We start from the raw sequence: 25,223 nt of genomic DNA on the forward strand, positions 1-25,223 counted from the left end.
GGATGGTCTCGATCTCTTGACCTCGTGATCCACCCGCCTCGGCCTCCCAAAGTGCTGGGATTACAGGCTTGAGCCACCGCGCCCGGCCGTACCTATGTCTTATTTATTCATTGGGATTGCAGAATGATGTTACTCTATCAGTTTTATAGTCATTAAAAGTTGGAATAATTTTATAGGTACTAATCTTCATATGCTATGCATTTAGGAAAGGTCAGGATACATGCTTGCTTCTTATTCACCAGTTTTCAAAGTAATTGGTTTCCTATCATCCAAAATTGTTATATATTAAAATTATAAACTTATGAGTCTTAACATTCAATGGCATCCTGCAATTATTATAAGACAATGAGAATTGGGACAAGTTGAACTCATCCTGTTCCTGGCCAGTGAAAGCCTCTTTTGAGTTTGCTACTGAGTCCTTTTGACGTGACCTGGCCTGTATCGGTGCCCTTTATACTTAAGAGGTCAGTTTTGCTGGATGTAAAATTTTTGGCTTACTCTTTCCTTGAAAAATCTATATTTTCTCTTGGCAGAAAGCTCAGTCCTCAAAAAGCCTGATTCCCAGAATGCCCTAAGGACTTCTTTAAGTCCAGCACTTTTGCTAAAATATCCTTGGTGTTGCTCCTTCTCAGGCCCTCGCTCTTTCAATGGCACCCATGTGCTGGATCGCTTATTTTCAACAGCAACACTCTGGAAGGCTTTCCATCCTTTTCTTTTTTTGCTTTATAAAATCAACCTCATTTTCACTTGGCATTGTTTTTCACTTTGCATTCCAAGTTGTCTCAATTTCTGAAAGGATTCCTGCATTTCTAATTCCTTCTTGAGTTCTGTCACTTCATTTCTGAGTTTCTCTGATTACGCCTTTCACGTTGCGTATCATTTTCTTCATGGTTTTTAGTACATTTTAAAAATTGTTTTTAGGCTGGGCGTGGTGGATCACACTTTGGGAGGCCGAGGTGGGAGGACGGCTTCAGTCCGGAAGTGTGAGAGCAGCCTGGGAAACACAGCAAGCTTTCTTTTAAAACAAAGTAAAAAACGGGCAGGCACGGTGGCTCAGACCTGTCATCTTGGCACTTAGGGAGGCTGAGGTGGGTGGATCACGAGGCCAGGAGTTCAAGACAAGCCTGACCAACATGGCGAAACCCCATCTGTACTCAAAGTACAAAAATCAGCGCTGGGCATGGTGGTGCACACCTGTAGTCCCAGCTACTCGGGGGGCTGAGGCAGGAGAATTGCTTGAACCTGGGAGGCAGAGGTTCGACGAGCAGAGATCGCGCCAGGATAGAGCAAGACTGGGTCTCAAAAAATAAAAGTTTTTAAACGTGTTTTTTTGGGTCTGTTTTGCAGGCACCCCTTCTGGCTTGCTCTCGGTGGTGGTGGGAGTACTATTCTGCTCCCTATTCTCAGCCTTCTACAGATTTGACTTTGCTCTTTTCCTGATGCTCATTTTTATGGAAAAGTATTTCATAAACATTCAGAATGGAGTATGCTTTAAGAAACCTGCTCTAACGCTGCGGTGCTCCCTCTGTTATTTTGTGACATGCTTAAAACATCGTGTCCGTTTGCTTTCATGGCTGCCCTGCCCATAACCCTCCCAGGCGCTGTGTGAACCCAGCCTCCAACCTGCTTGACTTTCTTCCACTCCAAGCAGTGGAACGTGCTTTACTTCCTCAGCGAGTGCCTTCCAGAAGTGAGCCCTGGCAGGTCAGTCCAGGGAGTCCAGAGGGCCTTAGTCTGCTCCCCTCAATCCAATCCTGTCCCCAACGTGGCCTCTGTACCCCAGCCTCCAGGTGCACCCCAGCTGGCCTGTGTCACCTGCTGAGCGCACACTGGCTGCTGTGCCTCACACTGGTGTTCATGGGGCCTCATGGCTTCTCCTGCTCTCCCATCCATCAGAAGTCTTGCATGGAACCTCTGCTTTCTCCCCCAGGCACGGATAACCTACGGGTCGGGTAGGTCTTGCAACTATTGGTGCTTTACCCCAACATGCCTCTAGTTTGGGGTTTAGGGGGCTACTTTATCACCTAGTTTTGCTCTAAATGATGTCCACAGGTTTTTCTTATTGTTGTGCTAAAAAACATGTAACCAGCGCTGCCATTTGAACCATCTGAAAGCCAGTCCAGTTGTCCACAGGTTTTAGGTTTTGCAGTCTACATCTTCCCAGCCACGCTGGCTTTCCAAAGCCCCAACTTTTCCAGCAAAACTGATTCAACTGATTTGTTTCATGATGACATTAATAAGAATGCTTCCACCACAACCCCAGAACCGGAAGACAACCTACGGGTTTGGGCTCTGCCGAAGTTCTACAGAGATGGGGAATTGCCGGGTGCGGTGGCTGGTGCCTGTAACTCCGGCACTTTGGGGGCTGAGGTGGACGTTATCACCTGAGGTCAGAAGTTCGAGACCAGCCTAATATGGTGAAACCCGGACTTAAAAAAAAAAAAAAAAAAGAGATGGAGTATTAAAGGAAACATGATATATTTGAGAATAATCACATTGGCCAGACATGGTGGCTCATGCCTATAATCCAATGGCCCCACAGTGCCCGGTGAGTGGGGGCACTGGCTTCTGCACTAAGCTGCCCTGAGCTGCTTTCCAGCCCGCCCTGTGCTTTGGCGAGCCAGCAGGCTGCTCTGCCCACTGGGCTATGACCCCCTAAAGGCCCAGGGACTGGCAGGGGAGTGGAGATAAGGTAACTCGGACTTCCAAAGGTCCACACCTATTTTATTGTTTTGGAGGCACCTGATTAAAGCAATCCTTTTTATTTAGAAAGAAACAACACAGCAGGGATCGCACCATCACGGTGATGTTTGATCTGGCTGCGTTTAAGAAAAACCACATCATGTCTTCCTACAGAAGTGAGGATCACAAAAACTGGGTTTGCTTCTGCGTCAGCAAACGTACGGCTGTGACCTGAGGACGGTCCACTCACCTGTGAAACGATGCCACACAAGCGAAAAGCTTCTCTTCGACTCTAGAACATCAGTACTCTGGCTTCAGACGCTCTCTTCTTTCTTCAATCTCTAAATTCTCCCAAGAATTTCAAACTGTTCAAGGAAAACTATTGTTTCATGATAAGAAAAAGCCATTCTTTTCTTTAAACAGTTCACATTTATTATTGATAACAATAAAAAAATCTTTTAAAGACTATCAGTATTGTATTACCAAGAGCGAGGTAATATGCTTACAAAACATTTACAGAATTTGATATGCAAATCACAGATTCAGGAAGGAAAGTGAATAAAGACACTAGTAATAGGGGGAAAATCAAAGAATCATTAGTACTAAGAAATGGGAAATGACAGCAGCATTTTAAAAGAGTGGCAAGGTACTAAAAGTAGAGACACGATGCAAATGGCATACTCAAACCACAGCTGCCCTAGACTTCCCTTCCAGGGACAGTGAGACTGGATTACTCAGGAGACCCTGGACCCTGTGAGCATTTGTGCAGTCATGTGCTGGGGGCTCTTAAAGATGCACTCAATTCTCTGGGGATGAAAGAGTACCACTCCCAAATCAACTTAAAAAGAACAGATCTTCAGCCTGGGAGGGGCAGGGGATGGCTGCAATTCAAACAGTTCTATAAACATCTCTGGGCACATGAGGACTGTTGAACGAAGCATTTTCTTGGCAGCTGTCAGCAAAATCGCCATCTGAGACATAGAGAAAGAGAGAAAGAAAGAGAAAGCAGGGACCATCTTCAGGTCCTTGTGATTTGGGAACAGGAGGCACCAAGTGGGGGCAGCACAGATGCGCTACTAGCCCTGCCGGACTTCCTGGAAGCAACGCTTCGGGTACAACTGAGGAGCTGGATCTCTAAAAGCAAATACACAAACGTAGACCAAAGGCAGGTGACCACCATGGAGGCCCAGGACAGCTACAGTGTGCAGGGAGCCACTGGGGCTGACCTGACCGGGCGAGAGGGCTGCTGGGTCCCTCCCCAGCCCTCCTGATCCCTGCACAGGGCACACACGGCCTCCACACAGCCCTCCGGTAACGCAGCGTTGAGACAGCACCACCAGGATTTCCACGCTTACCACGCACATGGGTGACAACCACATGGGGTTTGGCATGAAACACGGCCTCTGCTGCACAGAGACACATGCTGCATGTCTTTACCATGGAGGCCACCCCTATGCGGCTTCCAGACAGATTCTCAAATCACCTGCTCTTCCCATGAAAAGCTGAAACATAAGGGCCTGTGCCAGATACAGCAGGCTTTAAAATCAGGAATTAAACAGAAAATATAAAAGGCAAACAAATCCCGCATTCTGATTTGCTTCTGTAGACTCCTTTGTTACTCAAACTAAGTTTCTACACGCCCCGTCCCCCCAGCACCCGTCATGCACACATGCACACACACAGCACATGCATGCACACACACGCTTGAGTCCACCATTCCCTGTACAAAGAAGCAGGGCTCCTACAGGCCACACGCCACCCTGGCGTGGATGTGGCAGATGCTGCTTAGCTATGAATAAATCCCTGTGGACGTGTCAAACGGCAAGTGCGACTTGCTGGTTCCCAGACGGCCTCTGGCGGCCACAGGAGGACACAGAGGAGATGCCTACGCTGAGCTGACTGCAGGTGAGGGGGCGACGCACGGAAGGAAAAAGGGCAAGAACCCCCCCACCCAAGTTCACACACAGAAAAATCCAGCTTAAAAAGTATTAAAAAGATTTGAAAAGGAGGAGAGAGGAAGTAACGTTGAATGATGGCAGCATTTTCCTGGAGTCACCCGGAGTCCCCGAGAGCCCCTCCTGAGCCCCCAGCCCCACTTCAGGACAGCACGTGGAGTGGGGGGGGGTCTGCCCACAGGACAGGGTGCTCCTCAGGTGGCCTCTGAATCCTCAGAGGAAGAAGGACCTAAGTCCACAGACCATCTCGACTGTGACAGGAGGCGTGAGGGCCACGATGCAGCCTGGGGGAAACGTGCTGGCAGCTTCTGTCCCAGGTGAGGAGGGGCCATCTCTTGAGGATGTCACAGGAATTCATTCACTAACGGACAATGCAGAGTTCGTTGGAAAAATTTTTTGCATCAACATCTGGGACCGCATCAATCTTTTAACTGGTATAAAAGCTACTGTTCTTTCAAGAGAGCCCTTGTGCTCTGGTTGGATTTTATGCACAACGTAACAAAATCTATGGCTATTGAGTTAAGTTAGGATCAGAGTTAAAACTACCTGCCAACAGAGTTTTGGGATCAAATGACTACGTTTACCATCTGGAGAGCTATTTGCTATCTAGAGGTGAGAGGAGTCTGTAAAATGTCGCGCTGGGTGGGCGGGCGGGCGCAGCTGGCTGTTGGAGGAGGGTCGGCCATCCCCTCTGCACACTAGGCGCAGGCGGCACGGCACTACCTGGAGATCATGGAGCTGGAGTGGGACTGGCTGGAGGAGGTGGTGGCAGCACTCAGCTGCGAGAAGCCGCTGTGGCTGGACTCCAGGCTGGTCATGGAACCTCTGTAACGGCACAGGGCAGGGCGAGGTGAGGACTACCCTGCCCGCCGCCCGCCGCCCGCACTCCTGCTGGACTTCATGGCTCACCCTGCTCTCTGCTCACTTGTCATCCCCATCAGCACTTGTAAACGGGGGGTGGACATGAATAACCACCGCGGGACCAGCTTCCCACAGCCTGCACGCAGATGGCATCATGAGCTAAAGCAAAGGCAAAGTTGCTCGTCCCTGACACTCTTCCCTCTGCAGACATGCAGGGAGTCGCAGTGCAAACAAATGACCCCAGAGCCACTCCCTCTGCCCTCCCCCTCCAGCATCCCTGAGACCGGCCGACACTGCCTATCCTGCACATGGCACGGAACTGAACACACCTGCTGCCCTGCCCAGCTCTCTGGCAGCACCTACGTGCTGATCCTGTACACGGCACGGGACTGCAGCCTACCCCCGCCCCACCCAGTTCTCTGGTGGCACCTGCTGCGGCAAGGCAAGGGCAGCCGTACCTGAAATCCTCGGAGCCGATCACCTCAGTGTAGTACATGACTTTGCACTTGTGCGAAGAGACCTGCAGGGACGCGAGCACGTCGTCCACCCGGGGCAGGCTGCTGGCGGCGCACGCAGGCATGCTGTGGAACTTCCACTGCAGGATGTAGAAGCCCGGCCACCTGGTCACATGAGAGCCCTAAAACAAGGAAGGCAGTGGAAGCTGGCGGCAGCTCACTGCTTACCCCCAGCCTAAAGCAGGTCTGACAAGAGCCAAGGGGTCTGTCTGCAGGATTTCATGTAGCTACAGGACCATCTCAACGCGATTCAGAACCTGCTATTTTGCTTCACCAGCAGGTGGGACAATGTCCTTCTCTCCACTGAGTGTGGCCACTCCCGGGTGCTGGGAAGGCTACAGGAACAGACTCCATGTCTGTGGCCCTAATGAGGCCACCCCCACCCCACCTCCACCTAGGGAGGCAGGAGCCTGGAGGGATGGCAGCGCCGAGCTAGAGGGAGGGCTCAGCACAGCTTCTCTGAACTGGCCTCATCTTCTCTGACATGCTGCCAATCATCCAGCATGTTCGGGGCTAAAGGCACATCACCTAAACTGAGACATCAATCCGCAAAAATCACTGTCTCCATTCGTTCTGAAATTCATGACTGTGGTAATATAGCTTAGAGGTTCATTTTTTTTTAAACTGGATAAAATATTCTTTTACTCTGCCTCTAAGACCGAAACACTGACAAGGCTTACCTCTGAAAACTGAAAAGGCAGCAAAATGCTGCATCTATTATGAAGGCCAGAAGCACGCTCCGGCCCCCGCCCCCGAGAATTACTGTGAGCGAAGGCACCCAAAATAACGGGCCACAATGTTAAAAGGAACTGAAAGCATTTAAAACAAATTAGAAGGTTTGGTAATGAGAGTTAATAGCTCCCTAAGTACTCCTTCCTCTCACTTCTATTTAGGGTGATTTTCCTTTGAAAAAGACAAATGCAACCCGGTGAAATGAGGCCTGGGGGAAGGTCCTCTGAAGCCCAGCTGGCCCTGTGCATGCCATGCCTTCCCTTCCTGTCACATGCTGCTTTGGGGAAAAGTCACAGATTCTGTCCAAAAGCACTGCTAGGCTTGACCTCTTTCCTGTGAGACCCGCTCGGCTTCCCAAGTCACTCTGCTCCTCAGGCGAGCTGCTCCTCTGCAGCCAGCATCTCAAAAGCTACACAGGCTGCTCAAGGAGTGAAGCAAAAACTCGTACTCAAGACAGTCGCCCAGCTGCACAGTCACGGACGCGCGATTTGACGTGAGTGTGATTTTACCTGCACGCTTTCTCCTTCTTTGCAAATCAGAGGCGATTCCACCATGCTGTAGTCGCGGCCCAGCTGCCAGACTTTGTCTATGAGCTGCACATTGTTCCCGCCTGGAGAGGTGATGCTGTGGGCCCCCAGGGAGTCCTTTTTGGGTGGCTGTGGCGACCTCTTGGAGTGATAGATGTTGAAGACAATGTCCCCTTTGCACACGTCAAAATCCCAAGTGATGACTGAAGAGGCATCCACAATCTGAACGAGAATCTGAAAAAGAGACAGCGTCAGGCAGCCACACTCCATGAGCACAGGCCATGTGCTGGCGCGCACCATCCCCTCCAGGGGCTCCAGGCCCAGGTGCCAAAGCTGGGGAGGGAAAGGCTGAATGGGCATGGGCGGATCTCTTTGCCCAGAGTCACACCACCATCTGTCTTTCAACTGCTGGCTTCTGCCACATGTCGTGCACCAAGCTCTGTGCTCTTTGTGACTTGCACCTACAGGCCCAAGAGCTCCCGTACACCATCTTCAGACACATGTGAAGAGACCAACCAGGTCTTAGTGTAACACCAAATGCTGAGCTTGTACATGAGTGGTTCAGAGGACTGGCCTGGGCTGGAGAGCAACAGAAGGCCCTGGAAAAGGTGAAAGCTGAGGGAACAGAAGGTGGGGGAGCCTCAGGACAGTGTTCCTAGCAAGGGGAAAGAAGGGGCACGGCACCAGGCCTGCCGTGTGAGGCTGGCACGAGAGCAGTGGCGAGGCTGGTGAGTGGGATGAGCCCCTGGCATGGTGGAGGAGAGGGTGGGTGGTCAGCCCCCCCGGTGCTGAGAACCAATCGAAAACCTGAACTTACATAGTGCCGACAGAACTTCTCAGCAGGCAATGATCAAAGTTAGTTTTAAAGATTAGTGTGGGAGGAACATGAGAATCAAAAGCAGCTGTGCAGAGTTCTGCATTCACTGAAAACTCCGCCTAAGGAAGCGGCAGAGCCAGGCCCACGGCCCTCTGCCCTGGCGCCTGCCCATCAGCCCACTGCGTGCCGTCGCTGTGCCATTCAGCACTTGGCTGCTCTGCAAGCCGGGCTCCTTTGCCAACCCCACCACTGCCACTTCACCACTGAAACGCCACTCTGGAATGCCCTTCCACAGCAGATTCGATGAGGTACAAGAGTCCTGTCTAAGGACGACAGGTGGCACTACGCAGCACGGCCCACTCTTCAGCAAAGCAGCTCCCCAGGCAGCTGCAGCCGGAGACCCTGGCCCCTGTGCTGACAGGCGCCTCTTTGCTGCACTCACAGCTGGGGCCTCTGCTCCAGCCTGCATTTAGGTTTGTTACCATCTCGGGTCTATGCTTTATTTAATACCCAATGCAGAACTGAGGTTTTGACCACATGGATGTTTACAGATGCCCCCTGATTCACATGAAACCCACTGCACCCCAAGTTCCTGAAACATCGACAAGAGTGACCGCACGTACTCAACAATGAGTACCCAATGAGTACTTAACAATGAGTACTCAACAAGGTCCCGGCCTCCTGGAGCCTGCCCTCCAGTTAAGAAATTAAGACAGAGAATCCTCAAGATGTTATGAAACATGAGATTCCCCTGTGTATCTACAAGGCACACCAAATCTGTCTCTGCTTTTTCAAACCATGGCAACAGTGTTCTCTGATCCACCTGCCAGGTGAGGCGCTCAGGAAGACAGTGCAGCAGAAGCCACTGGCAGACAGCTGACCCACGTGCCACCATGGCAGGAAGCAGGCTGGAGTCAGCACCACTGCCTAAGTCAGCACCATATCCTCACTGAACACCTGCTCCGCACAGAGCCCCACCATCCTCTCCAGCAACTCTGGGCCATGAACCTGGCCCTTGAGCTGAGAAGGGAGATTCCGCTGCAGGCCCCTCCTGCTTCAGGTCACTCGTGATGCTACAGGACAAACACAAAGCGTGCATAGGAACACGGAAAGCTCCTGCTTCTGCACCAAAAGTAATAGCAAGAAAGGAACACAGACTTACAGAAATCAGAAAATTGCCCAAATATCTATAAATAACCAAAACCCAGTCAAGAAAGTAGCAAATGAGCCGGGCACAGTGGCTCAGGCCTGTAATCCCAGCACTTTGGGAGGCCCAAGCAGGTGGATCACCTGAGGTCAGGTGTTCGAGACCAGCCTGGCCAACATGGTGAAAATGTCTCTACTAAAAATACAAAGATTAGTCGGGTATGGTGGTGGGTGCCTGTAATCCCAGCTACTTGGGAGGCTCAGGCAGGAGAATCACCTGAACCCAGGAGACGGAGGCTGCAGGGAGCTGAGATCGTGCCACTACACTCCAGCCTGGGTGACAGGGCAAAACCCCATCTCAAAAAAAAGAAAAAGAAAGAAAGAAAAAAAACAGTAGCAAATGAAACTTGTTCAGTATAATCAAGAAATAAACTAAGTTCAGGAGTTAAGTGCTTCAACAAGGAAAGATGAGTTACCCCTATCTCTGCGCTTGGTGTCTTCAGTAAAATGGAGGTCAAGAGATCCAATTTCCTTTCCAGGCACTCTGATCAAGCACTTTTCTATTCTGAGAGACCTGTTCTTCCTTGTCGACATTTACTGAAACTAGGTATCAAGTGTCAACAAAAGCCTAAAGACAAAGACCAGAAAAACGGGCACTGTTCTCAATGAAAGACTGCCAGAAGCCCTGCGGGGGTGGGGGGACCGGCTGCCCGGGCGCCTTCAGGTGCAGGAAGGTGGGTGTACCTCGTGGGGGGCTCCTTTGAAGACGCTTGCAGACTGGTAGATGGTCTCAGTCCAGAGCTTGAGGTCTTCATTCTCTAGCTCTTCTGCAGTCCGGTACAGAGATTTGGGGACCAGTCCACCCTCTGGCACTTCGCACTGGAAACAGAAACAGCAGTGAAAACTGTGCAAACACAAACCAACCGCACGAAAACACAGCCGTGGCCACCAGCCAGCACCATCCCGCTGCGCTCCACTCCCGGAAGTTGCTGAGAAGATGGAAAACACTGGCAGGGGTGTAAAATACTCTGCACTACCGAGCGGTATGTTTTTAAACCACTTCAACATGTATTTCACTTTGCAAAAATGAGAACAAGTCAAAGCTGATTTACCACAGAATCATAGCAACATGTGTGAGGCACTACACCCAATTACTAAAGATGGCTCATTTACGCATTAGGAGTATTTCCGTTGCCCCGTAGAGGAAGAGCGTTACTTTAAGAAGAGTTTTGCTCTCAATAGCCACAGGCATTATTTTTATGCTATGAAATTATAGTCAAGATATAGCATCAATGAATAACGTTTTGTGTCTAAAGTCAAATGACTGGTCTATAACACCAGACAAAACCTAACGAAGAACTTCTTCTGGATTTGCCTGAAACAAGTTGAATTAGAATTTGTACATATCGTAAATCTCCTAATTAACCTTGAGACAATGACTCCACACTAAAGTCCATAAAATCCAAGTCCTCCCTTTGTCATCAGCCCTGGGAAGCAACTACATAGAAAATAAACATCTCCGTCTTCAGCCTGCAGCGCAGCATGAGTGGAGAGGGTCACAGCAGCGAGAGCATGCTGGAAAAGTCCCAGCCTGGCCCATGGTTAATAAACTCTGCCACCAGAGAGCAGAAGTGCACAGCCTCCTTTCAACAACCAGCCCGAACAGCAGCTCAGGACAGCGGTGAATAAGTCTCAGAAGGCCCACGTTTTTGGAGAGCTCAATTAACCACAGAGACATTTAACATGGCAAATACTCTACGGAAGTCAGCATGTGACAACACGGCTGTGACTGGCAGTCTGCGTCAAGTCTCCTTGTGCGCCAGCTCAATTCTCCCCGTCGTAACTGCTTCGGGATGGTTAGCTCACATAACGAAAGTTCAGAGGTTTCGACAAACCTGAGCCCGTGTTAACCTCAGAGACACTTGCTAAATTCTGGTCCCATGACTTTTACTATTACTTACTCGCTCTTTGCACTGCACTGTGATGATGCCTGTTATTTCCCGAAACTGGAACTGATGAAGTAAAAGCTACATGTGTTTTCTAAACTTCTCTAACCATTCAGAAAGTCTGAAGTCCCTTGAGTGTCCAATTCATTAGCTAAATACATGGGTCAAACCCAGTGGGTACACATCTCAAACGGGTAACTTTATATGAAGGATGACTAGAGAACCCTTGGATAAGAAGCTTCATTCCCTGCTGAGTTCAGCTGCCACCACGTGCCACGGAACAAGTCACTGGGACTTCCACAGGCTTTGGCTTCCTTAACACTCCCGTGGCACAACGTGAGCCATGGCCAGAAGGCTAGAAGGACCCCAAGGTTCTGAGCTTCTCAGAGCACAGGGTATAGAGATGGAGGCCTCTGCTTGATTACCCAGCAACTCAGTGTATTGAAAACCCCAAACATATTTTGAGAGCCACTTCCCTTCATTCTTCTACTTTAAAAATGTTATCCAGACCAGGCGTGGTGGCTCATGCCTATAATCCCAGCACTTTGGGAGGCCGAGGTAGGCAGATCACTTGAGGTCAGCAGTTTGAGATCAGCCTGGCTGACATGGTAAAACCCTGTTTCTACTAAAAGTACAAAAATTAAACGGGTGTGGTGGCGCATGCCTGTAATCCCAGCTACTCTGGAGGCTGAGGCTGGAGAATTGCTTGAATCTGGAAGGTGGAGGTTGCAGTGAGCCGAGACTGCAACACTGCACTCCAGTCTGGGGGACACGGGGAGACTCCATCTCAAAAAAAAAAAAAAACACCCAAAAATGTTATCCAGCCTGGGGCAACATAATGAGGCTCTGTCTCTACAAAAAATACAAATATGAGCTGGGTATAGTGGCGCATGCCTATAGTCCCAGCTACCTGGATGGCTGAGGTAGGAGGATGACCTGAGCCCATGAGGTCAGGACGCAGTGAGCTGTGATCTGTGATCACACCACTGCACTCTAGCCTGGGTGACAGAGCAGGACCCTGTCTCCATAAAAATAAAGGAGGGAGAGGGGTGGGTGAAAAATTTTGAGAACTGATTCAATTTAATAGTGTTTTAAAAAATACGACAGCTCCTCTAAAATGGTTTAAAGATCTGATTCACACAAAGCCCTGTGAATAAGGCAAGCTGCAACTGTATCTGATTCTACAACAAATTCTCATTTTTATTTAACAACGAAGAAATGTATAGTATCAACAATTACTTAAATGGTTCTCTTTAGCTTGATCCTGGATCAGAGAAATAGCGGCCAAAAGAAACAAAACATCCAAATGAAAAGTTCTGAAATTCATGCAGATCGACATGACCTCTCCCACCTGTCTACGGAGCCAAGTGTGCAGTTCCTCGCCTGGCTACATACCATGCACTCCCCACTCAGGAAATCTGGAATAATCTCTTTGTCAATGTAATCCAGCAGGCCTCCTGGACCCTGGTAGTCGTTTCCTGCGTAAATGAGGAATTTCCTTCTGGTGTTGTCATCAATGAAGGGACTCACCTGTGAGGAGGAGAAAGACCATCGAGTTGTATCTGATCTGAGGCCTGATTGGCAAAGATTAAATTGACAATACGGTTATGAATGGGGGGGGGTTTCAAGTTTATATACTTTTTCTGCAAAGTCTATTTGCATGGCATTAGGACACTCAGACTTTGCTTTTCTTCCCCCTTCCCTAAACAATTTGAGAAATTTTATATCTTTGCATGTTGTTTTTTTCTAAGTAGTTAAGGCTTTAGGTCACAGACATGTCTGTATGAATGCATGTGTATTTGCTTTCCAAATGGCTCACAGTTACTGCAAAAGGCATCTCAACCCACCAGCGTCCAGAGCACAGGAAACACCCTGGGTGCCCGCAGGATGAGAAGGCGGCCCAGCGTCTCGGGGTAATTGGCCTCCACCACCTCGATGATCCGCAGCAGCGCTTTGACGCCAGGTCTCCACAAGTGGCGCATGTTCAGCCCTTCCAAGTCCACCAGGCAGGTCCAGGAGCTGCAGGTTGTGCAGAGATGTGTTTCATTCAAGAGACAGCAGCACACTTAGTAAACCGTGTCTTACAACTTTTTTCCTTTTTGGTTATTTACAGCTATTTCCAAATACACAGTAATCAATTTCTTAAAATTACAGTGCTATGAACTCTGTTTATATCTATTTGTACAAAACACACAGGATCAGTGTGGTAGGACCAAGCCTGAAACTGCAAGGCTGATTGGTAGCACATGAAAATCTCTCTCAGAAGTGCTCAGTGAGCCGGCAAGCAAAGCCACAGTGTGCTGTCCTCCACGTGCTAAACCACCCCCTAACCTGCCATCAATAGGCACACAGCTGGTATTTTAACACATACTGTGTCTGAACTGCAGTGAGCTATGCTTCAACAGTGAGAGGCAAGCAGTCTCAGGAGCTGAGAATACAGCAGTGAGCAAAGAGCCCTCAAAATCCCTGTTCTCATAGAACTTATATCCCAGTGAACCATCTACACCCTTACCAATGTCAAACCTCTGAACCGCTGAACATTTTCAGAACTGTGGATTGAAACTGAAAGCATGGTTTCAGCACACAGAGTCATCTGGGTGAGGAGGAGAGGCAAAAACAGGGAAATGACGTGCAGCCCTAGGCCCATGTGGACCACACGAACCAGGCAGACAGGCCAACACACCCAGGCTGATCGACAGCAATGCTTGGGACAGGAAACAGTGTCTGTCCCTCGCCACTGGCGTTATTACATGTTCACCTCTTTTCTACCTTTTAGAGCATCTTGGAAAATACGAAGCAGATTTTACTTCCAAAAACCAACTAGAAATATTTAATTTGTTTTCTCAGTAAATTGAAAGGAAAAGCAAAATCCCACATCTACCTGATAGGCCGACCAAAGACTTTTGTATTCTCTTCACATCGTCTTAGCCCTTCTTCATTTATGGAGAGAACCTGCACACGAAAGAGGATGAAAATTTCCCATGATTAGTCTCAGGATGAAACTAATGCGTCCAGCTATGGAAGAGGGACACAAACAGCATTTTACCGCTAAGTGTGTAAACCAAAAAAGTGACCTATGTAGGTTTTCTTACACATTCACATGTGCTAAGCACATCACCTACAACAAAAAAATGTGACCCCTGAAAGAGAATAAACACTGTCATGTACAGCAAAGGTAACAGCTATCCAGAGAGAAGTGTAGGCCAGAAGAATCACAGGATGAGCAGGGGCCTCACACTGGGGCTCTGTCTTCAGAACGAGTGCATGGGAACAGCAGATAAGCAAGCGTCTGTGAGTGTGCAAACACTCTCATACCACACGCCAGCCAAGAGAAAAGGCAGCATTAGAATAGACTTCAGGCATGGCTCAAGAGATCCTCTGTTTCAGATTAATAAACCCTTCCCCTGCAATTGAAGTCCATCCATATCTTCATGTGTGAACATGCGCATGTATGGATAAACACACGTGGCGGTGGGGGCAGACTAACAGCAATACACAAGGGAATGCCAACAGTAAGCCAGGCTCAGCGTTGGTCCTTGTAACAAGGCCCAGCTACTCAGGAGGCTGACATGGGAGAACCACTTGAGGACAGGAGTTTGAAGGTGCAGTGAGTGATGATCACGCCCATGAATAGACCCTGTACCCCCATGGGGGTGTCTTTAAAAAAAAAATGTTGGCCGGGTACGGTGGTGCATACCCGTAATTCCAGCACTTTGAGGCAGGTGGATGACCTGAGGTCAGGAGTTCGAGACCAGCTTGGCCAACATGGTGAAACCCCGTCTCTACTAACAATACAAAAAAATTAGCCGGGCATGGTGACGGGCGCCTGTAATCCCAGCTACTCCGGAGGCTGAGGCAGGAGAATCACTTGAACCCAGGAGGTGGAGGTTGCAGCGAGCTGAGATCATGCCATTGCACTCCAGCCTGGACAACAAGAGCGAAACTCTGCGTCAAAAAAATAAAGAAAAAATAAAGCCAAAAGTGCATATTTCAGGGTAACGGGGTCATAAATGTGCCTATTAAGTTTGTGTTTTCAAATTAAAGGACCATCTTCTCTGGGAGGGGAGGCACAGCTGCACACTGGCCACAGCAGCGGAGCGGGGCCTGGCTGGAGTCAGTGAGATGACGGGTCAGCAGGGCCTTCAGGACGGTGTAGAGAAAGACGCCAAGAGCGCGCGTCAAGGAAGGGCCAGTGGAAAGAACGCTATCAAGAGGTCTGCTGTGAGCGGCGTCCGAGGAGAGGGCAATTCCACGTGGGAGTGAATGAAAAAGACAGAACCGTGGCCACACAGGCATCTCGGGGGAGACCCTGACTGCCACACTGACGCTGCCAATGAGAGAAACACTTTCATAACTTCTGTGTCTTCTTTGCAAATTTTAAGACTACATTAATATATTTTCAGTTCTAACGCAAAAAGCAATTCACGTTTGTTCTAACAAGCTGGTTAACGCCCCCATCCTGCTGGCAGAAAAAGACAGTGACGCCACAGTGGAGCCTGGGGTCTCTCGGCCCCGCACTTACGTATCTCAGCAGGGCCTCCTCCCCGAGCGCTCTCACCAAGCCTTTGGTGTCCATCTGCCCCAGCCTGAGCACATAGAGGGGCCGCCCATCTGCAGGGGAGGGGAAGGAATGGGTTATCAGCACCGTCCCAGCTGGCACTGAGGATACGACTCTAAGACCCTTAACAGGAAAATGCCTGTTTGCCTGTGTTCTGGGTGCGCGTGAAGGTCTTTCTGATTCTTAGAAGCGGCAATTGATTTCTGTGTGGGGTAGGGGGTGTGTGTCCAACATTTTTCCCCAAAAGTTGTAAGCGAGAAAAATAAAAACCAACTGACAAAGAGAGTAGCTGTGCAGAGTCCTGGAAACAGAAGGCTGTGCTGGGATGAGGGGAACCCGGCGGGGGCTCAGCTCAAGCTGCCCAGAGGCGGGGCTCAGTCTCCTCACTTTGAACAACTGGGGCTGCCCAAGAGCTCAGATTCTCAATGGCAAGGGAATATCAGACTAGCCAGACACTTCCATGACTACAGACAACTTTCACAGTTCCTTTCTTAGAAAATAATTATTTTTCATGTCATAGATCACTAAAAACTGAATGCAAGATTTTTAAAAGAGGGAACAGCTTCCCTCAATTCCCACTCCCGAAGAAGGACCAGTTCTACGGTGCTTCCCTCTCACTGATGCTTCCAATTCCTCCCTGCCCAGCTGGCAAACTTTGGCTTAGGAAAGAATGTATTTTTGACAGTGCAGGTCTTCCTGCAAGGCAGGGTATGGAAGGCATTCGGAGGAACTGTGTTTCAGGTTCTCATTTAAATCGCTCTTCATTTGAGATGCATCGCCACCCTTCATCCACGCCCTACTCCCAAAGCGGAACTGAAGTGCTCACTGCTGATGGAGAAAACCTGGCTGAACCATTTTCAGCTATCAAAGGGTTTAAGTCATCGAAAATTCCCTTAATTAACACTGTGCTCGCCGTCTTTTCAATAGGTCAAAACAAACTGTACTGCACTGAAGAAGTCAAATCACTTGCCCAAGGATGGCATGTGTCCGTGGGGAAGCAGCAGGCCCAGGTCCCTCCTGGCTGCCCAGGGCAGGACGGGAGTGCGCCCGTAGTGAAGTGGAGCATCAGTTTGTTCAACTTGGGAAAAGATGCCCAGTTCTCAGAGTGAAGAGAAACACACACTCAGCAGGGCCCCACTCAACCCCATGGAAGGAGGTCTTAGACGATCTCTTCAATGACACAGCAAGACAATGACGGAAACACAGACAGTTTCAACTCCATCCGGTACCTTTGTCGTGATGATGCCAGCCTCCTGCGTAGTAATCCTGAAGGACCTGTGGAGGGGTCCAGGTCTCGAGAATGTAGTCCACCTGGTGCTGCTTCCGCCACGTCAAAGACTGACACATGATCTCTCTGGCTTTGTCAATATTAAAATCCCGCGCACGTAAGAACCGAAGAATATGCTCATCTTTTGGAATCTATTAAGAGAGAAAGATGTTTCTAAGCAATGTTAAAACTTGCAAAGGGCACTTTGGGAGGCCAAGGCAGGCGGATCACTTGAGCTTAGGAGTTCGAGACCAGCCTGGCCAATATGATGAAACCCCATCTCTACTAAAAATGTAAAAATTAGCCAGGCCTGGTGGTGCATGCCTGTAATCCCAGCTACTCGGAGGCTGAGGCAGGGAGAGGATCACTTGAACCTGAGAGGTGGAGGCTGCAGTGGGCCAAGATCACACTATTGCACTAATAAAAAAGTTGCTAAGGGAATAAGACTCTAAAATTTCCACTTTTCTTTGGGAGACAGGCTCTCTCATTCTGTCACCCAGGCTGGAGTGTTGTGGCACCATCTCAGCTCACTGCAGCCCCCAACTCGAGGGCTTAAGCAATCCTCCCACCTCAGCCTCCTGAGTAGTTGGGACCACAGGCACACGCCACCATGCCCAGCTAATTTTTGTATTTGTAGAGATGTGGTTTCCCCGTGTTGCCCAGGCTGGTCTCAAACTCCTGAGCTTAAGCGATCCTCCCACCTTGGCCTCCCAACATGCTGGGATTATAGGCATGAGCCACCACGTCTGGCCTAAAACTCCCACTTCGAATCAACAGTGAGCTGCATTATTATACTATTTAAAATGAGCTGGTACCAGAAAAATCTCCCTTACTACTCTAGAGAAAATCAGCATTATCAGTTTGAATAATCTTTATAGTAATCCATTTTGGTTTCCACAAAGTACAGCAAAGGCATAAATGATACCCTAAACACCAAATGCTTCAATTCTATGAACGATCGGATCTGTGAATTACTATGCTCTGTGCACTCTTCTGTATACACACTACATTTAAATAAAAAGTCAGACTAAGAGAGCAGGACACCTGGCTTCTGAATGGAAACCCTCGTAGTGCTGGTGGCTAAAGAGAATTAAACATGGGTGACGTTGAGAAAGGCAAGATTTTTGTTCCAAAGGGTGCTCAGTGCCACACCATGGAAAAGGGAGGCCAGCACAAGACTGGGCCAGATCTCCACAGTCTCTCTGGGTGGAAGATAGGTCAGGCCACTGGACTCTCTTACACAGATGCCAATAAGAACAAAGGCATCACCTGCAGTGAGGACACGCTGATGGGGTATTTGGAGAATCCCTGGAAAAAAAAATGGTCTTCATTGGTGTTGAGAAGGAGGCAGAATAGGCAGACTTGAAAGTTTATGTCAAAAAAGCTACTAATAAGTAATAATTGGTCACTGCATTATTTATTACAAAACCAAAGTGTCACGACTTTTTTTTTTGAGACGAAGTCTCACACTGTCGCCCAGCCTATGCAGTACAGCCTAGGCTGTAGATGCAATCTCGGCTCACTGCAACCTCTGCCTCCCGGGTTCATGCAATTCTCCTGCCTCAGCCTCCCAAAGCTGGGACTATGGGCGTGCACCACCACACTCAGCTAATTTTTTTGTATTTTTAGTAGGATGGGGTTTCACCCACGTTGGCCAGGATGGTCTTGACCTCCTGACCTCGTCATCTGCCCGCCTCGGCCTCCCAAAGTGCTGGGATAACAGGTGTGAGCCCGCACCCGGCCTCTGTCATGACTTTTTAATGTGTATCATAATTTAATAGATCTGTCTCACACAGCAGAATTCAGATCATGAAGGACCATCAGAATATTTCTGTTGGGCAGTCCTGATTCAACTAAGGCTGGCTTCTGCTTAAAGAACTATGTTCAGCTTTTTGAATTTTAAGAATTCTGATTCAGAGGCCGGGCACAGGGGCTCACACCTGTAATCCCTGCACTTTGGGAGGCTGAGGTGGACGGATCACGAGGTCAGGAGATCCAACATGGTGAAATCCCATCTCTACTAAAAATACAAAAATTAGCTGGATGTGGTAGCGTATGCCTATAATCCCAGCCACTCGGGAGGCTAAGGCAGGAGAATCACTTGAACCAGGGAGTCAGAGGTTGCAGTGAGCCGAGATCATGCCACCGCACTCCAGCCTGGTGAAGAGCGAGACTCCACCTCAAAAAAAAAAAAAAAAAAGTCAGTATGACAAGAAATGTAGCAAGTTAAACTTTACTTCTGAATTCTTTACTACTTAAGTTAGACTAAGTTATAATTTAGCCACCTGTAATCTCAGCATTTTGGGAGGCTAAGGTAGGAGAATTACTTGAGGTCAGGAGTTCGAGACCAGCTTGGCCAACATGGTGGAACCCTGTTCTCTACTAAAAATACAAAAATCAGCCAGAAATGGTGGCAGAGCTAATCCCAGCTCTCCAGAGGCTGAGGCAGGAAAATAACCTGAAACCGGGAGGCAGATGTTGCAGTGCGTCAAGACTGCACCACTGCACTCCAGCCTGGGTGACAGAGCGACTCTGTATAAAAAGAAAAATTCTAAAACATAAAACTGTAGAACTGCCATGTGTCTATGTGATTGGCAACGGTGCTTTTGCCAACTCATTAGAGAGATTAGAGGAGAAATACACAAAGTTAACAATTATGAGTGATCATAAGACTTAAGATAATTAAAAACAAAAATCACAGATTAAAGAAAAAGAATACAAAAAAGCATGTTAGGCTTTCGTAATGTGGCGGTGTTGCTAACTAACACGGGAATCTTCAGATTCCAACACTGTCAATCAACAGGCCGGCTTCCCTGAATAAAGAACAAGGCCAAGGCCGTGTTCTGAGTGTGACATGGACTAAGTGTCTTCCTCCGTGGCCATGTGCTTACCAACTCAGAGGCTGGTCCATGGGGAGAATAAGAAGGGAGTGAGAGCATGAGCTACTCACAACCCCAGCTCCTGGGAAATAACTCAAAAGCATGTGGCCTACTGATGTGGGGTCATCTTCACTCAGAAGAGACTAGTTATGTGATCGTGGTTAAGAATGTAGCTTCCTAAACAAAACGGCCTGGGTTCAAATCCTGACCCCACCACTCGCCAGCTGTGAGACCTCAGGCAAGTTAGTTCACTTCTCTGTGCCCCAGTTTTCTCACATGTAAAACCAGGGAGAAAAACAGCACCAGAGAGAGCTGCTGACAGGACTGAATAAAGACCTTAAAACAAGTGTCTAATAATGGTCAGTATACAGCAAATGGTAGCCATCTGACTGCAGTGCTTTCTCGATGACTGGTGTTAAACAGTACTCAGTGATTTGGTCTCGAGTAACCAGACTGACAGAATTAGAGATTAGGCCAACTACATGCAAGGTCTAGTTTCCCGTTACTAGATGATGTCAACAACCCGCTAAATTCACACCAGGCTCTGCTCACTACATAAGGCTTATAAAAATCTACACCCTTATGAGGCTGAAATTTCACTAAAATCCTGAAAATTAAAGCTCAAACTTCTCTCATCTCTGATAAATCTCTGAACTCTTTTTACAGCTTCCGAAAATCTGAATGTATGAATATTTGGAACACAATGTTGCTTTGTAACTTGACACTGTCTGTAAGCCAGACCTTGCTCTGTAAAGTCTAAACACATGCAGTTAATCCTGCGTGATCACTGGCTGAAGGATGCAGATTCCACAGAGATACACATTCAGTGACTTCTAGACTGGAAGAAACAATGGCTGTGGAAGCCGGGTGACTATGGGCAGAAAGAGATTCCCCGATTTCACGTAGCCCTGGCCCTGCACGCTGGGCGTGGAGCCAACACTCACTTTGCCCTTGTGGGTCTCCTGGAGCCACTGGCGAAGTCTAATGAGGCAGCTCTCCTGAAGCGGAGTCAAATCGCCCAAGTATCTCTTGATGTAGTCGGCATCTAGTTTGTCTGGAATGTAAGCGACACTGATTTACAACAAAGAACACTGACGCTTTAGGCTCCCAAAGTCCTTCTGCTCAGTGGAGTTAATGAGTGGCCGTAGAGTCTAGAGGCAAATGAAACCACAGAGATGGCAGATGTAAACCAGATCCCTAGCGGACTTCAGGGACAGGCTTTGAGAGAAGTCACTGACTAAACCACAGGTAAACTTTATAACTCACTCATCTTTCCCTGGTTACCGCTGAGTTACCTCTATTGCCAAATCACAATACTACTCATGGCTATAACAGATATTAATGACTGTTTTAATTCTAAGAGAAACATAACACAAAAAGGACTTACAAGACATAAAATTTAAGAAAAAACAAAAAAATAAGCAAATCTAAATCTATTTTGAATAGGGCTACTGTGTTCAAGAATGTAAGAAATCTGGTGGCTCACGCCAGTAATCCCAACTACTCAGGAGGCTGAGGCAGGCAGATCACCTAAGGTCAGGAGTTCAAGACCAGCCTGGCCAACATGGTGAAACATAGTCTCTACTAGGAATACAAAAATTAGCCAGGTGTGGTGGCACATATCTGTAATCCCAGCTATTCAGGAGGCTGAGGCAGGAGAATCACTTGAACTCAGGAGGCGGAGGCTGCAGTGAGCCAAGATGGCACCACTGTACTCCAGCCTGGGCAGAGTGAAACTCTGCCTCAAAAAAAAAAAAAATAATAATAATATAAGAAACGCCAGGCACGGTGGCTCAAGCCTGTAATCCCAGCACTTTGGGAGGCCGAGGCGGGTGGATCACGAGGTCAAGAGATCGAGACCATCCTGGTCAACATGGTGAAACCCTGTCTCTACTAAAAATACAAAAAATTAGCTGGGCATGGTGGCGCGTGCCTGTAATCCCAGCTACTCGGGAGGTTGAGGCAGGAGAATTGCCTGAACCCGGGAGACGGAGGTTGCGGTGAGCCGAGATCGCGCCATTACACTCCAGTCTGGGTAACAAGAGTGAAACTCCGTCTCAAATAATAATAATAATAATAATAATAATAATATAAGAAACTTTTTTCCTGATAAGGTAAAATAAACTAGACGAATGAGACAGCAAAGTAAGTATAACAAAAATTCCCAAGTTAAAAAATAAAATACATCCCCAAACCATCTGCCCACCCCCATCACTTGTTGAAATCCCACAAATGGCACAGTTTGGCTGTAGAGAAAAATGTACAGAAAAATAAACACCCAGCTTGGGCTACATAGTGAGACCATCTCTACAAAAAATTTTTAAAATTAGCCAGGTGTGGGCTGGGCATGGTGGCTCATGCCTGTAATCCCAGCACTCTGAGAGGCCAAGGTGGGTGGATCACAAGGTCAGTAGTTCAAGACAAGCCTGGCCAACATGGTGAAACCCCATCTCTACTAAAAATACAAAAAATTAGCTAGACGTGGTGGCACATGCCTGGAGTCCCAGCGACTTGGGAGGCTGAGGCAGGAGAATCAGTTGAACCTGGAAGGCAGAGGTTTCAGTGAGCCAAGATTGCACACTGCACTCTAGCCTGGGTAACAGAGCAAGACTCCATCTCAAAAAAAAAAAAAAGAAAAAAGAAAAACACCTTCCTTAGGTCGGGCATGGTGGCTCATGCCTATAATCTCAGCACTGTGGGAGGCCAAGGTGGAAGGACTGCTTGAGCCCAAGAGTTCAAAATCATCCTGAGCAACACAGTGAGACCCCCTCTCTTAAACTAACAAACACCTTCTGGTATCAATAGAATAATAATTTGATATAACCCCTTTTCCCTATTAACAAAAACTCTAATAAAAAGTAAAATGAATGTGTTATAAAAGCTAGAGGACAAGGGCCAGAAACGAGAGACGGGTCTTTTCTTTATGAGTTACCTAATGTCCCAAGGAATGGGCAAAGCAAACAGAGAGAAAATGGCAACGCAGATTTCCCCAGCCTTGCTCTCAGGACGAAGCCCCGCCAGACCCACCATCAGGGGTGCCCACCACGGGCTCAGGTGCGCTGGGGCTGCTGAGGGCATCGCCACTTAGCCCCTCCTTGAGGGCAGCATCTGGGATGACGACGGCCATGGACGCTGCTTGTTTCTTGCAGGAGGATGAAGATGTCTCTGCAGAGGGCGTGATGGAAGGTGGAGTCCAACGGGGCACAAAGGTTATGCCCTCTTCTTCCAACTGGCGAAGGTAGTATTCAATGATTTCCTTTCCCTTTACAACAAAACCAGTTTAAAGGTGAGTATATGTTCAACATTCAAATTATTCATCCCTCCCAAGATTTTTCTTTTTTTCTAGCCAACAGAAGATGGTGAACCTCACAAGCTTTTTTATTGAGACAGGGTCTCGCTTTACAGCCCAGGCTGGAGTGCAGTGGCATGATCACAGCTCACTGTACACTCAACCTCCTGGACTCAAGCCACCCTCCTACCTCAGCCTCCCCAGTAGCTGAGACTATAGGCATGTGCCACCAAACCCGGCTAATTTTTGTATTCTTTGTAAAGACGGGGTTTCGCAATGTTGCCCAGGCTGGTCTTGAACTCTTGGACTCAAGCATTTGCCCACCTCAGCCTCCCAAAGTACTGGGATTACAGGCATGAGCCATTGCGCCCAGTCCCTCACAAGCTTTTAAAACACCAATAAAACTGAATTGCTACAAAATAAACAGGAAAATAAAGCCAAATGCTTTTGTTTTTATTTTACCTACTCTTTTCCAAGGTTTAGGAAATAATACCTAAAGAGATGGAATTTTTATATGACTATTTTTAAATGCTGATTTATGGTACTTGTACTCAGTATATGATTTATGTCTCCATTCAAATTCTTTCCAATGCAGTTCCCTGAAAATGAGCCTTCAAAAACCACTCCATAATCCCACACCGATACATTTCAAAACCACAATTCCGCAACAATGGATGAGCAACAGCACAAAAACGAGAGGGGAAGGTCTTCCATGGAAGAACTAATAATCCAAGGGGGGCAGCCTGCCCGGCAAGCCTCTCCCCAGGACCCAGGCCTCCTCCCGACCCTGCAGCAAGGCCTGGGCGCTGTACGCCAGCTGCTGCTGCCTCTCCCCAGTCTCCACCTCTCTCAGCAATCCCAAGCAGAGAGTGCCACGGCTGTAGCTACAGGCACCTCCTTCGTCCATTAGCAGCCAGCACAACCTGAGCTCCTATACCCAAAGATGAGGCCGGGGGTAGGGATCACAGCGTCTTCCACCCAAGAAATGCTGCATATCTCTCGCTAATCAATCCCCAGCCTTCCAAAAAGACAGGTCACCCCAGAGACTCCTGCCCACCCTCTGCCATAAAATCCCAAAATATACTCACTTTCTTAATGTTGCTGGTATATTGTTTCATTGCAATTTTTTCCACTGTACTTTCAAAACCAAAGAAAGATTTAATATCTAAACTTGCAGACTGCTCAAAACAGGTCCAATCTTCATTTTCAGGGTGAACCTGCAGATAAAGAGAAAGCACTCTCACTGACTGTACTGACAACAGAATGTCACTTGTCTGCTCCTCAGTTTAACCAGTAACCAGAAGAAACACTTACTTTACTAACAATGCTACTACCATATAGACAGCAGACGGAAAAAAATGCCAAAATCATGTTCAAAATCGGGACCAAAGCTACGCTGTAAATCGTGAAGAGATCCAAGTAATTGTTCAAAAACATTTCAAAGATGACTGTAAAAGGAGAGCTTCCTTTTCTTTTTTTTTTTTGAGACGGAATCTCGCTCTGTCGCCAGGCTGGAATCTTGGCTCACTGCAACCTCTGCCTCCCAGAGCGATTCTCCTGCCTCAGCCTCCCAAGTGCCCACCTAATCTTCATATTTTTAGTAGAGACGGAGTTTCACCATGTGGGCCAGGATGGTCTCGATCTCCTGACCTCGTAATCCACCCGCCTCAGCCTCCCAAAGTGCTGGGATTACAGGCGTGAGCCACCATGCCCTGCCTATTTTCATTTTTGGTTCATTCATTCATTCAACATACTCACTGAACAGTCTTCCATTATGAACAAAAAGGTACTGGTCTTGGAAGCGTTCAACAGTCTAACAGAGGAGACAATCAGCCATAAACACAGTATGTAAGAAAATTAAATATAAGTAAGCGCTGTCGAGAAAAGAAAACTTGGAGCAGGTTAACAGAACCAGGGGTGAGGGTCAGGCGTGGTGGTTCACACCTATAATCCCAACACTTTGGGAGGCCAACGTGGGCGGATTGCTTGAGTCCAGGAGTTTGAGAGTAGCCTGAGCAACAGAGCAAGACCTCATCTCTACAAAAAAAA

The 25,223-nt window shown here is 48.1% G+C and overlaps 1 protein-coding gene across 4 annotated transcripts in view; it reads right to left on the reverse strand.

Annotated features, from left to right (window-relative positions):
- SEC14L1 (SEC14 like lipid binding 1) overlaps positions 1 to 25,223 on the reverse strand; it is a 76,953-nt gene that overhangs the window by 10,622 nt on the left and 41,108 nt on the right. The window contains exons 6-18 of one of the 4 annotated variants that reach the window (XR_005199515.1): positions 24,263 to 24,391; positions 22,913 to 23,147; positions 20,830 to 20,939; positions 16,969 to 17,158; positions 15,704 to 15,792; positions 14,063 to 14,133; positions 13,029 to 13,200; positions 12,577 to 12,711; positions 9,980 to 10,114; positions 7,255 to 7,506; positions 5,957 to 6,135; positions 5,361 to 5,462; positions 4,867 to 4,998 (exon numbers count right to left, since the gene is read on the reverse strand). Coding sequence is in view for 3 of the 4 variants with exons in the window: in XM_017525040.2 (XP_017380529.1) it covers positions 3,638 to 3,653; positions 5,361 to 5,462; positions 5,957 to 6,135; positions 7,255 to 7,506; positions 9,980 to 10,114; positions 12,577 to 12,711; positions 13,029 to 13,200; positions 14,063 to 14,133; positions 15,704 to 15,792; positions 16,969 to 17,158; positions 20,830 to 20,939; positions 22,913 to 23,147; positions 24,263 to 24,391 (1,815 nt within the window). In the remaining variant the exon portion in view is untranslated. Of the gene's footprint in view, positions 1 to 3,091; positions 4,999 to 5,360; positions 5,463 to 5,956; positions 6,136 to 7,254; positions 7,507 to 9,979; positions 10,115 to 12,576; positions 12,712 to 13,028; positions 13,201 to 14,062; positions 14,134 to 15,703; positions 15,793 to 16,968; positions 17,159 to 20,829; positions 20,940 to 22,912; positions 23,148 to 24,262; positions 24,392 to 25,223 lie in introns of those variants that run through there. The other 3 variants (XM_017525040.2, XM_037737236.1, XM_017525041.2) reach the window with 3 other exon arrangements.

Source organism: Cebus imitator, unplaced genomic scaffold, assembly GCF_001604975.1.
Source record: "Cebus imitator isolate Cc_AM_T3 unplaced genomic scaffold, Cebus_imitator-1.0 Scaffold36, whole genome shotgun sequence".
Lineage (NCBI taxonomy): Eukaryota > Metazoa > Chordata > Mammalia > Primates > Cebidae > Cebus > Cebus imitator.